Source organism: Rattus norvegicus, chromosome X (genome assembly GCF_021556685.1).
Source record: "Rattus norvegicus strain SHRSP/BbbUtx chromosome X, alternate assembly SHRSP_T2T, whole genome shotgun sequence".
In the NCBI taxonomy this organism is placed as follows: domain Eukaryota; kingdom Metazoa; phylum Chordata; class Mammalia; order Rodentia; family Muridae; genus Rattus; species Rattus norvegicus.
The window spans coordinates 136,260,758-136,274,230 of NC_141554.1; the positions used below are offsets into that span (position 1 = coordinate 136,260,758).

Sequence of the window (13,473 nt, forward strand, 5' to 3'; positions counted from 1 at the left end):
GAGTTTAAGAGCAGCCTGGGCTACATAGTATAGGTAACAAGTAAAACTGGAATCCATATCAAAATGATGTTTCCAAAGTCAACAAGTAAGCCAGGGGAGGTGGCACATACCTGCAATCTAGCACTCGGGGAGGAAGCAGGAAGATCAGTACGTCAAGGCCACAGTCAGCTGTATAGTAACTTTGGGGCCAGCCTGAGTATTGTGAAACTCCACCTGAAAACAAAACAAAAAAGACCCCAAATTGATAAACAAAAACCCATTATCTACTTTCATGTAAAATACTTGTCAGATTTTTGCCCTGTTACCTTCCTTAATGTTCTATGCTTTTGTTGGTTTGTTTGGTTGGTTTGTTTTTTGTTTTGTTTTTGAGGTAGGGTTTCTCTGTGTAGTCTTGGCTGTTCTGGGACTTACACTATAGACCAGGTTGGCCTTGAACGTAGAGATCCGTACCACTGCCTCCTAAGTGCTGAGATTAAAGGTGCTCGACACCATAGCTTGGCCATAGCTTTGTTGTGAAATCTACTTTTGTCATCTTCTTTTCAAAACAAAATTCTGCCCTTCAGTAAAATCTTCATATTTTAGGGCTGCTCATCTCCTGTTAGTGACTCGTTACATATAACCTCCTCTTCCCTTTTTTGATAACATATTCTCTTTAAGCTTTTCTAAAATGCTTCAGTGCTTCCCCACAGTATTTCAGTTTGGCCCATGATGGTGAAATCTTTCAGGTTCCCCTATTTCATTTTTCCCGTTTGGTTGCTGCGTGTCACGTCGTGGGCTTCTCCTTCACGCCTTCTTTCCATGCTCTTAGCTTCTAGCATGTTTTCTTTGCTTTCGCAGTTGTGTCTTTTTTTCTTCACCTCTCTACATCATGGCTTTACTTCTAGTACCTATTTATTTTCAGCTTAGCTGCTATTTTTACCACTTTAACATTATCGCTCTTTCATTACTCCATTCTTGTCTTGGTTTCCCCTATTCTAGTATGGCCACTATGGCTGACTATACACTATCCAGCCTTCTTGCTAGACACATTTCCCAGGATGACAATCAGTCTCTGCTATCTACATAGGCATACTAAATGGCAAAGCTCTATTTTTTTTTTCAGGCACACTTGCTGCTTTGAGCTTGTGGAACATGTGTTCTTCTTTGTCCTTATCATGAGTTAGATAAGACTTTTTGAGTGACTTTGACCAAAGTGAAGATAGCTGACAGTGGTCCCTCTCATTGCTTTCTAGGCAGTGACAGCATTTGAGTCTTGGGTCATGCACCTTATTCTTAACAATTACATGGTTGTGACAACTGGGAAACCTTTTGAGGTATTTCATGTCCCTATGTCTGTGATTCCTGGGTCACTTGGGATTACCAGGTTTCTTCCAAGTTCCTTTTTCGAACTTGGCCTTCACTTATGGGCAAAGAAAGAGTGAAGTAGGGAGAGAGAATGACAATATCAATGTGGGTGCGCTGAATGGAAGCGTGTGTATCATGTGTGTTTGTATGATTTTTCTTTTCTGCTCACCTCCCCTGTGTACCTTGTAGTGCGCTTTATAGTGAGTGATTGCTAACTTGATTGGACAGGATATAACAAAACAGAATCCTAGGCTTACTGAATCAGAATGTGTGGAACTGAAACCTAAGATACTATTTGGAAGCAGCTCCTCAGGGATCTTGGCTTGAGAAACACTGGTTTGCATTGACTGTTCTGGTCCCAAGTACTCCGTTGCCAGCGGAAGCCTGTTTTCTAGTGCAGCATTTGATGCTCCCATTGGCTTTCTCTCTTGCTACATGAATCTTGCCTTCTTATGTAGGCCACTTAGTTCAGTGTCCTGCCTGTGTGGCTGCTGTTTTCTACCCCTTGAGCACAAAGACTACTGTTAATTAGCAACAGTGGACTTCAGATGGTCAGGAGTACTGCTCTGATAAAATCAGGAGAAAAATTACAAGGCCAGGATTTAAGAGGATGCCTAATTTTCAAGATTTCATGAGGGCTGGAGAGAAGGTTCAGTGGTCAAGAAGAATGGTACTGCTCTTACAGAAGACAGAATTTGATTCCCAGCACCCAAATCAGGTGGTCTGTCCTGACTTCTCTAACTCCAGCTTCAGGGATCCAACGCTTTCTCGTCTCTGCACTCATATAAACATATCCATATTCTCTCTCTCTCTCTCTCTCTCTCTCTCTCTCTCTGACTCAGAAATAGTGAAAGTCAATTTTTAAAAAGACTTTCTGAAAGCAGAGGCCTCCAGCGTCTGTTTTGCTCTCTAGGTTGTTACGCACTACAGCATGAACGTGTTTGACTTTAGCTTCTGTTTTATTTGTTTTGCCTCTACCTTTCCTTTCATGTTTTGTTGGGCCTAAAAGCTCTTTATCTAGAGGATGTTTGGTCTGTTGCTGTTTCCAAACACTGAGAATCCCCCTTTGACTTCTGTCCTGGACCTGCAAACAACTTATCTCCTAGACACAGAACAGAAATAATTCTGAGTGAAAAATCATGTGTTTGGATTGGGTGGTGGGGTCCCATACCTTTAATTCCAGCACTAGGGAGTTAGAGGCAGTCAGATCTCTGAGTTCGAGGCCAGCCTGGTCCACAGAGCAAGTTCCAGGACAGCCAGGACTACATAGAGAAACCTTGCCTCAAATCCCTACCCCACCCCCACCCCCCAAATCACATGGTCACTGAAGTACCCGCTGTTAACAGATAATTAGGTAGCTACTAAAACTTGTACCTGGTGTTGAAATTCATCTTCCAGCAAGAATAGGTCCTTCAATTACCTAACTCCGCAGGTAGTTTTTAGAGAACATGAAAAAGTAAGGTGTATCAGCCAGCAACTAGAAACATTTTTTTCTCTGGTTTTTCTTTTCTTTTGTTTTCTTTTCTTTTCTTTCTTCCTTCCTCCCCACCCCTCTCTCTCGTTCGTTCTTTCTTTCTTTTCTTCTTTGCTTTTAATTTTTCCAAGATATGGTTTTCTGGGTCCTAGTTGTCCTGGAACTTGCTTTGTAGAGCAAGCTGGTCTTGAATTCAGAGAGATCTGTCTGCCTCGGCCTCCTGAGTGCTGGGATTAAAGCCATGTACCGCATATTTCTCCTTATGTAGCCCAAACTGACCTTGAAGTCTCAGTCCAGTTTGGATTACATTCACCACTAAAGCCTAGCAAATAGGGTCTTTGTTAAAAACGGTTCTAAAATTGCCCCAATGTTAGTAATGTTAAAAAATAATCTTCAGGGAAAGGTAAAGAAAGCATTATGACTCTCCAAATATTGAAAAACGAACACATAGTAAGGATCTTATTTTTCTTCCTAATTAATGAGAAAGCTAGACATGTTATAGCTACTGTAAAGAAAAAGCCAAAAAAAATCACAAAGTCCTGTGGAGTCAAGGAATTGGATGGCAAGTGAAGGTAAAACTGGTTTTTCCACAGTGAGGTGGAGTTGGGAGCAGGAGATGAATCTCAACTTTATGGGACCGTGACAGACTTTGTATATCCATCAGCTACTTGGAATTTACCAAGGTGTAAAGTAGGGCAGTGGTGGTGAACTGAGGCAGAATCCAGCAACTTTGAACAAAGTACACTATACAGATAATGCATGGATATTTTTCTTATAGTAAGCAAGCATGGTAGATACTTTCTCATTTTGGTTTATTTTGCTTCTAGTGATTTCTCAGGGTCATTCCCTCAGTTCTCATGTAGAATTCAGTTTCATATAAGATGTATTTACTGAGTCCTTACTATGTGTAAAGTATTACAGAGGAACCGAAGACCAGGAAGAAAAGCAGTGTTCCTCCTGTGGTGGAGAGACACGGATGCCCATGTCCCCAGCTAACTCAGAGCAGAGTAGAACCAGTGTAGGCCAGACAAAAGAAGGAAAAGAGAAGAAAGAGGAGAACCAGAAAGGGAGGGGTTAACGGTTCTTGGGCTGAGGCTAGGGAATGACACAATGACATTTGAGCCAGGCATTGAGGGATGGTAGTAGGGGAAGAAGGGGAGCACACGGGGAGGCCATGTCAGAGTGAAGCAGCAGCAGGGTCCTGAAATTAGGTGGTCAGGAGCTGCGGGATGACAAGGATGGCAGGCAAAGGGCCAGATGGGGCAGAAGAGGATCATGCAGAGGAGGTTGGAGACGAGGACCTGAGGGCCCTGAAGGCTGTCCTAAGAATTCGGGCTTGAGTACTGCCTTGATTCTGATGGCTTTTGACGAGAGTAGGGAAGTCTGATCGAAGCAGCATTTCAGAAGATGAATTGATTGTGGAATCAAGCGATGGGAGGCTAAGAGAGCAGTTAAGAGGCCAGTATAATATTCCTGTGGCGAGATGATGCCTGTACCAGGGCAGTGGCAAGAGGGACAGAAAGAGAGGGGGAATTGGCTTTATCAAGACTTGACTCCTGATTTGATCTGGGTGATGGGAGAGGAGTTGAAGAAATGTCAAGTGAGAGGACAGTAGTGCTAGTAACGGAGGAAGCAGGCTGTGGTTGGGCATGGTGGCTGGGCTGCAGAGGACATTTATGGGGACAGATAATGAGTCCACTCTGACATGTGTTACATTTGAGAGGCATGGTGGACATCCAGTTAAGTGCAAGTTGCTGGTATCTGGAATTCTGCTCTGGGCCTATGGAGAGAGGTCAGGGTTACATTTGAGAGTGACCTGTCCGTTTAGGGGTGAATTGAATTTGTGAGAGCTGAGAGAGCTGGACAGTAAGGCTTTGTTTGATACAGAAAGCGCCCCAGAAGAAAGAAGGAGAGCTATGCAGAAAGATGACAGAGGGACAGGAGACAGAAGCAGAGGCTTGATGGACAAGTGAGGGTGGGAAAGACTGGGAGGGATCTCTAGAAAGGGAGGCAGGTAATGAGAGTGAGAGACTGAAGAGGAGCCAGGGAAGAGGCAGGAAGGGAAATTGGAAGAGGTTGTGCTCAGAGAGTCTCAGAAAAGGGAAGGGAACACAAGATATCTGAGAGAGGGATTGGAGAGGAAAAATGTGAAGAGGGACTTGAAGGAGGGGGCTGCGATCAGAATGTAAAATGAATAAATGAATGCAAATTGGAGAGTGAGGAAGAGAACAAGGAGAGATCGAGAGAGAAGGAAAATAAAGGAAGGAGGAAGAGATAGTAAGAAGGAAGGATTAAGGTGAAGGCTCATATTCAGTGACCATCCAGGTTTCTGGGGTAGATAACAGAAGGATCACATACAGAGAAACCAGCCAGCACCAAGCCAGGAAAGGCTGGAGAAAGGAAGGATGAAGAGAAGGGGTAAGCAGCAGCTGACTGACACCGACGCAGATACTCACAGCCAAACAGACCAAGCTTGGGAAGTCTTTGTGGAGGATGTTGGGGAAGGATTGCAGGCCTTGGAGGGGATAGGGAACCCCAACTCTGTTGCCTGCCTGTGGATCCTGTTCCCCTAACTGGGCTGCTTCGTCTGGCCTCAGTGGGAGAAGATGCACCTAGTCCGTCAGTGCCTTGGTGTGCCAGGATGAAGTGATACCCAGGGAGAACCTCCTGCTTCTCAGAGAGGAAGGAGATGGGAACAGGAGGGGAGGAGCACCGTGAAGGGGGACTGGGAGGAGGAGGCTGTGATCAGGATATGAAGTGAATAAATTAATGGAATAAGACACAGTTTGAATTAGAAAAGAAAAGGGGAGGGCAGTAAGGACAACAGAGCCTGTTGGCCTCTGCAGAGACGGGGCTAGGATGAAATCAAGGAAGAGAAAGGGTTGGTAATCTCTATTCTTTCTTCACCACCTTCCTTGAATCCAGCTCCTCCTTGATCTGAGCTGGCATTCCCCCCTCCTGCTTTGAGAACTTTTCTTTCCTCTACCGGGATTGTTTTTCCCTCTAGATATGTAGATTGCTTGTTCCTTCACACCCTTTAGGTTGTTGAAATGATTCCCTCTTGGGGAGGCCTATGTTGATCACTCTGTTGTGAACCGTAGCTCCTCCACTCACTCCCCTGACACTGTCCCCAGGTTCCTTAGTCTGCCTGTATAGCTTGGAATGTACTATAACACAGACCACTCTAAAGTGCTCATGGTCCTTCTCACTGCCTCTGGAATGCAAGTGCTGTGCAGGTTACACATTTTGTCAGGTTTTAGTTCTTGAATCCCTAGTACCTAGGACAGATGTTTGTTGAGTGAGTAAGTGAATTATGTTGAGTATGAACAATTTGTGAAAATTGAAAGGATAAATGGAGCAAATCTCTGATGTGACTGTACTTTACTGTGAGTTCTTTGGAACACAGAGAACAGCAGACAGGTCTGGTCACCGTAGAGTTCTGTTCAGTTGAAATTGGCTGAATGATGATTTTAGCTAGTAAGTTAACATAACAGGCTCACTGGATAAAGCTATTTTTCTTTATCTCTTTTTTTGTCGAGGATAAAATGACATGGTGATGATTGTCACATGCAAGAAGTAGACATTGGGTGGGGACAGACAGACTAATAGGAAAGGACAAGGACAGAAATGTATGGTTCTCAATGGAGCCTTAGTTTTGTTCATTTGTGGCCAGAGTACAAAGGGTATTGCACCTAATTTGGTGGGAGCTTTCTACACCTTAATTGGGACCAACTTGGAAACAGAGCAGAGTACTTCTGAAAAGCTTATAAAGAAAGTGTGTGCCTCCTCTGGAGAGCTTAAGTTGGAGTGTAACTCAGATCCTTCCCTATCCATGAAGGAGCAGAAGACCCCTAGTTATCTTTCACTTCACTTGCTGCTTGGGTATGGATGCGGTACCCTAACTGGACTTGCTTAGCTAAATGTATATAGAAAATACACGGTCCCTCAACTGTATGCAGCACATTGAATTTCCTCTAACTTCCAAGCATATGTGTCTCTGACGATAATTTAGAAATTGCTCAGGGTAATTGACAGTGTTCTCATCTCCATCCTGAAATTTGGGTCCCTAGAAAGCTGCTGTGAACTTTCCCTCATTTGGACCTTCATTTCGCATAGCCAGCTGGCTTGTGAGAGCCATCACTGTAGCATTTTGATGCCATGACTGCCTTGATTGAAGTGTTTCCGTGTAAAAGATGGTTAAGGCAGCAGCACTTGTTCTCAACGTTAACTTGGGTATTCTTTTCCCCCAGGGGGAGTGGCCACAGCAGATCCTATCTGGTGGTGAGTGGCTGTCATGATCTCTACAGCACCGCTCTACAGCGGCGTGCATAACTGGACCAGTTCTGACCGGATTCGCATGTGTGGCATCAACGAGGAGAGGTAAGGTTGCAAAGGTGGCATCCTTAGGTAAGCTGTATCTAGCTAGTCCTAGGTTGGGGGTGGGACCTGGGGACAAGATTCTTGTTTGTTTCTGATATTTCTAAAATACGGGGGTCACCTGCTCTACCACACCATCACTGTTTCACTGAAGATGAGGAAGCTATCAGATGACATTTGCCACCTAGTATCTGTCTAGTGATAAAGAACTGTTACATTGTATAGTAAAGAAAAGTTTGGGTGCTTATAGTTTCTGTTTCTTTTTTTTTTTTTTTTTTTTTGGTTCTTTTTTTCGGAGCTGGGGACCGAACCCCGGGCCTTGCGCTTCCTAGGCAAGCGCTCTACCACTGAGCTAAATCCCCAACCCCATAGTTTCTGTTTCTTATGTCAAAGTTTGGTGCTCAAAAGTTCATGTAAGATACTTTGAGTTCTTGTCCAGGGCTTAGAAGAAAGTTGGTCTCATCATGTAGGGTTCTAGTGGGGGCAGTTCATCAGAATTCTGGGGGCCAGTTCTTTCTGCCTCAAGAAGCTACCAAAATATGTCAGGAGACCTGACAATAATGGCATATTAAAGGAAGATGAGGTTGCTGATCATAACTTTAATATAAAATACAGTGAGTGATGCCTGCCTGGTTTGTGTGTGGGTTTCAGTTTTCTGATATTTGGTTGGCCAGGAGAGGCCTTTTTAAAATTACACATGATACCAGGCCACCCAATTGCCCTTCAGAGTTTATATTTTCCTTTTATACCTCTTGGCCAAATCATTCTCTAAGGCAGTTATGGGACCTCTTCAAACTTCAAGGGATTGTTCTGTCATGTTAGTTGTTTTAGTCCATTGGCTAAATTCAAACATACCAGACGAATTCCGATAGGACTGTCCACCCCAATTTAAGATTGGCAGTCTTTAAAAAGAAAAAGACCCTGGTTTAGGTCAGTTAAGATGGTTCACTGGGTAAAAATGCTTGCCTCCAAGTCTGACGACCTGAGTTAGATTCCCAGAACCCACTAAGTGTAAGAGAAGTGAGTCCTATAAGTTGTCCCTGATGTCCACAGTCATACTCCCTATACCCAAAAGAAACAAATGAAAGTTAAAAAAAATAGATCCAGAGTTTCTCAAGTAATTCTAAAAAATATTCATATGTCAGGAGAGGTAATGTTGATAGTTTTGAAGGGAAAAAAGAGACTATCTTTGTTTTTTTTTTTGTTTTTTTTTGTTTTTTTTGGTTCTTTTTTTCAGAGCTGGGGACCAAACCCAGGGCCTTGCGCTTCCTAGGTAAGCGCTCTACCACTGAGCTAAATCCCCAGCCCGACTATCTTTGTTTTTATTGTGTGTGTGTGTTGGGGTGGGTACTAGGGATAGAAGACTGGGAACCATGAGTGCTAAGAACGTTCTATACTGCTGAGCGACAACTTCAGCTTCATGGCTTTTTTTTTTCTTTTCTTTTTTTCTGGAGCTGGGGACCGAACCCAGGGCCTTGTGCTTGCTAGGCAAGCGCTCTACCACTGAGCTAAATCCCCAACCCGCTTCATGGCTTCTTAAAAGTCATTTTTTTTTCTTTTTCCTAACTAGAGAACTGTGTACTTGTCTGGGATTAAGGTTAGGAGAATAGTCCTTTTTATTTTCTTAATCCATTAGCACCTGATAGCCTAATGGTCCCTGAACCGAGGCATGTGTTAGAGACGGACTTACTCTGCTAGTAAGCACTGGCAGACTGTACTGCAGTTACAAGTAGTTGAGGCTGATGTAGAGCTGTAGGCCTGAGCCTTCAAGAAGCTAGTGCACAAGCAAGGTGTGGTTTTGCACATCTATAATCCCAGTACTCAGGAGGTTAAGGCAGGAGGACTTGGGATTTGAGACCAGCCTGGGCTACCTATTAAGTTTTAGGCTAGCCTTGTCTACCAAAGTAAGACCCTGTCTCTGTAAAACAGGCTAACCTGAGAAATTAAAAACACTTGACAAATTACCTTGGTTCCTTGTCGGTGCTATATTCCTTGCAAGAAGGGAGTCAGAGGTAGGTGTGAAATCTGATTTTCTCTTTTTACAGGTCTTTCTTGGGATGCTAAATTACCCAATATGCCCAGTGGTTAAGATGACTTTTTAAGCATTGTCATTTCTGATTCCATCTACCCTTTGTCACCTTCTTACCACAGTCTAGGGTATGTTACAGCTGATTTCCAAAATGCGATCTCACCCTATATGCTTTTTTGTTCATTTTTTGAGACAGGGTCTCTTTCTGTCTATTGCCCCGCTGGCCTGGAGCTTGCTATTATAGCTCAGGGAGAGCTCAAACTTTTCACAGCTCTCCTGCTTCAGACTAATGAAGCAGGATGTCATGTATGAGCTGCCATGCCTATCATTGTGTGTGTGTGTGTGTGTGTGTGTGTATAATATCACACACACACACACACACACCATCACACACCATGTATGTCTGTACACCATGTGCATGCCTTGGGCCCATAGACATCAAAAAGAGGGCATCAGATCCCCTGGAACTGGACTCGCAAGTGGTTGTGAGCATCCATGTGGCTATTGGGAATTCAACCCAGGTCCTTTTGAAGAGTAGCAAGTGCTCTTAAGTACAGAACCATCTCTCCATCCCCTAGTCCTACCCCCGTCTTGAAGACAGGTTCTTGCTGTGCGGCACAGGAAGACAATCTTCCTGCCTTAGCCTCCCAGGTACTGTGCTTACCAGCATATGCCACCACGCCCAGCTTTACCCCATGTCAAAACCATCATCCCCATCCTTTCCAACTTGTAGACCTTACAGATTTGAGGTATAAATCTGCTTTTAGGGATAAACTTAAAATTACGTTGTAGGAGTCTATCAGGTTCATCAAATGTGGTTGGGGAGTATAGAACAGAAGGCATAAGCCTTTTCGACTGCTACTGCTCTAGGTAGTCTGTCAGCTTTAGGCAAACCTCCAGCTAAATCATCTTGCTTGTGTGTAGCATTCATTCATTCCTTCATTCAATAAGCGTGTACTTTAATACAAGAGCAAACAGGTAGTGGTACATCTTCATACACTGCTGGTGAGCGCTATGGACAAACAGGCCCTATGGAGTCTGGGAGAATGATGTATTTCCTTGGGACCATTAGACATCTGAGCCCAGGCTAGAGAAGTTATAAGGAGTCTGAGGTGAGGGCCAATATCCATATGTCCTTGATTGTTTGGGGAAGGCCTTGGCTGGAGTGAAGGGGGTTCTGGTAAAAAGTCTCCGGGGCTGGTAGGTAGGTAGGTAAGGTACCTCATGGATTCTGGGTCGGATGTTTCTCTTAGGCATTGTCCCAGGCCCAGTAGGAATTGAAAACATCCAGTGTGGCCGGTCCAGGTATTAAGCTTTGATCATTGGAGATGGTGGCTGGTTTTAGTTCACTTCAAGAAAAGCCTTGAACATACCCGCTGTCTTCTAGTAAGCAGAAACCGTGGCACTGATTCCCTGTCCTGATCGGAGGTCTTTTGCTCTGTTTCCTCCCTCACCTGCATCCCCATAACCTTGCTCAGTTGACCCAGCTCCCACCCCTGCCATTCTGATCCCAGGCTCCTCAGTGGAGCGCTTTTTTTAAATATTTGCTCAGCTTTGCATCCCCCTCAGAGGATTTGAAACATCACCGCACACATTTTCCTCCCCGGGCTTGGGGGCTGGTGCTGAGGCTTAGGCATGGCTGCAGTAGCCGGAAGCGCTGCCTCTGCTGCCACCACCAGTTTCTCTGCCTGGCTTCCCTGGTAACTGTGGCTTGCAAGAACATAGCTTCTGCTTCAAAGCAGAATTTCTGCCCAAGGAGGAGCCCACGAAGAAGGGAGGGAGGGTGGTCAGGAGGGGAAAGAATGTAAACAAATAGTGCCTTCCCATGTGGAGTTGTGGAGGGGAGGGGCTGCTGTTTCCCCTCACTACCACAGCCCTCCTCCTAAACCATCCCTGGAGAGTCTAGTTGGAACATGCTTCTTCAGCCCAAGGCTGGCTACATATAGGTCCTGCTTTTCTGGTCTCTCAGGAGTTGATGTGAAACGTGTTTTTTCCCTTTCCCTGCTTCCCCAACCCCCCCCCCCACTGCTGTCTCTGTTCTTCCTCACGACCCCTAACTGCCCCTAAAGCTCTTCCTCACAGCCTTTCTGCTGTTACCCACCATCATTTCCAGCAGTGGGACCCTCCCACCCTGCCACCCTAGCTTCTTGTTAAAGGGGGCAAGCCTATCCCCCTTGATTAGCCCCTTCTGCAGCCCCAAAAAGGTAGGGAGAGGCCTGCTCTGATCCCCATTGCCGTTCTTGCTTCTCTTCCCCAGGTACAGTTTGGGAGTCTTTGTTCCATCTCAGGGAGGGAGTTTTTTGCAGGGGTGTACCTCCTTGCTGGAGAAGGCTGTAGGCACCTCAGATACCCTTTAGACTAGAGTGTGGTCGCTAAGGCAGGCGCTGACTTTTCCTCACGGGCTGTATTGGATCTCTGGCAGGGTTCCAAAGATGGCAGGCAAACCCAAACAAAGAGCAGGCAGAACAACCCTATGCTTTGCCCACCCAGAAAACTTGCTGCAGCTTTGTTCTTTGACCCCCTACCTCCTCTGCAGCCACTCCCACCCAGGCGGCTGCCCCATTGATATGCTCTCAAGAGCAGGGGCTGTGTTTCTGCTGTACTTAAAGCGGCCAGGCCAGCTTGGAGTGGCCCACTTGTCCTCCAACTTTACTTTAGTAGTGTGATCCTTTTATTTGCTCATTTTGTCAAATGTAACGTTCTCCCGATTCTTACGTGATTTATTCTTTTCAAGCAGTTTGGGGGAAGGGGTTACAGTTGAATTTTTCTCCTTTGAGACTGAGCTTTCGGGCTTCAGCCTTTACTTACTGCACATACCAACATGAATACAGAATCTGTGGCTTTGAGGGGCTCCCTTTGGGAGGAGAGAGATTGAGGTGGTGCAGAGAGGGTGAAGGGAAGGTGCGCCCTGTGTACTATGAGAAGAGAAAATAATGGCTGGAGCCAGATTGAGTTCTAGAGATGTTCCTTTGGAGAAAAAGAAGTGTTTGTTTTGTTTTGCTGTTTTTAAATTAAAACAGGGTCTTACTGCGTAGTTTTGCTGGCTTGAAATTCCTTATGTAGACCAGAATCTAAGCTGGCCTTGAACTCAAAAAGATCCACCTGCCTCTGCCTCCTGAGTGCCAGGATTTAAAAAGATACATATGGCCAGTCCACTGCATTTTCGTTGTTGTTGTTTGAGACAGGATCTCCTGTGGCCCAACTGACTGAATTCCTTACCTTCCTGTCTCTACTTCCCAAGTACTCAGATTACAGACAGGACACATGCTCAGCTAAATGTGGTGTTTTTAAAGAGCTTCTCGGTGTCAGTGACCAGATGGCCTCAAATCAGTGCCATTGTATGTGCAGTAAATGCGAATGTGTATGGGCTAAAGGCATGCCCTGCCCAATAGATGAGCAAATCATTCAGATATGGACTAGATTTGAAAGCACAATGGGAGTGGTGATTTGCTTTGGAAGAGGTTTACCAGAAATGGTACTTCCCATATAGCCTTGAAACAAGATTGGATTTAAAATAAAACTAATTTGTGTGCCCTTGAGACTTATGGGTCACATCTCTCTCCTTTTGGGCAATGCCCTGTATATACTGGATTGAATGGCTAACCTGACGGTTAAGCTCCAGGGAAAAGAAGAAGGTGCTAAGGTGGGGTTCATCTACACTTTTTATGAGAACACTAGAAAGCAGAATTAGCAGCCCCCAAATTCTGGTCAGACAAGGCTCTGGTCAGGAACTTGTAAAGCTGCACGTGGAGGCTATGTTTTGCCTCGTTCAGCCTCCTAGTACTTTGCCATCTCCTGAAGTCACCATGGGAAGTGAGACAGGAGGGTTTGGGAAGCTAGGCAGGGCAGGACCTTCTAGAGGAAGTGTCTGTGGTTTCAGTCTGGGCCTTATCTTCTTCTCCACTTGTGTCTTCCCTACCAGAAGAGCACCTCTTTCTGATGAGGAGTCCACGACAGGTGACTGCCAGCACTTTGGATCTCAGGAGTTTTGTGTCAGCAGCAGTTTTTCCAAGGTAAGGAGCTATGTGTTGTCACATGCTACCCATCAAAGGGCGAGTTTCTTGGACCATGGGCCTAGTTTGGCCTTCCCAAGAATGGGAGCAAGAAGACAGAATTTGCTCTAGGTGAGACAGAAACTGCTCTGCACCCGTGCCCTTGTCCTTTGCAGTTGGTTGAGTTGTCAAAGAAGACCAGCAGGTACTTCTCGGGGGCCTCAGGGTACCTGCATCACTTTCAGGGACTTTGCTAT

The 13,473-nt window shown here is 45.2% G+C and overlaps 1 protein-coding gene across 3 annotated transcripts in view; it reads left to right on the forward strand.

Moving 5' to 3' along the window:
- Bcorl1 (BCL6 co-repressor-like 1) overlaps window positions 1-13,473 on the forward strand; it is a 67,703-nt gene that overhangs the window by 13,640 nt on the left and 40,590 nt on the right. For all 3 annotated transcript variants that reach the window (NM_001191587.2, XM_087599635.1, XM_087599636.1), the window contains 2 exons: window positions 7,069-7,198; window positions 13,147-13,237. In NM_001191587.2, the coding sequence (NP_001178516.1) occupies window positions 7,113-7,198; window positions 13,147-13,237 (177 nt within the window). In that variant the 5' untranslated portion in view covers window positions 7,069-7,112. The remainder of the gene's footprint in view (window positions 1-7,068; window positions 7,199-13,146; window positions 13,238-13,473) is intronic.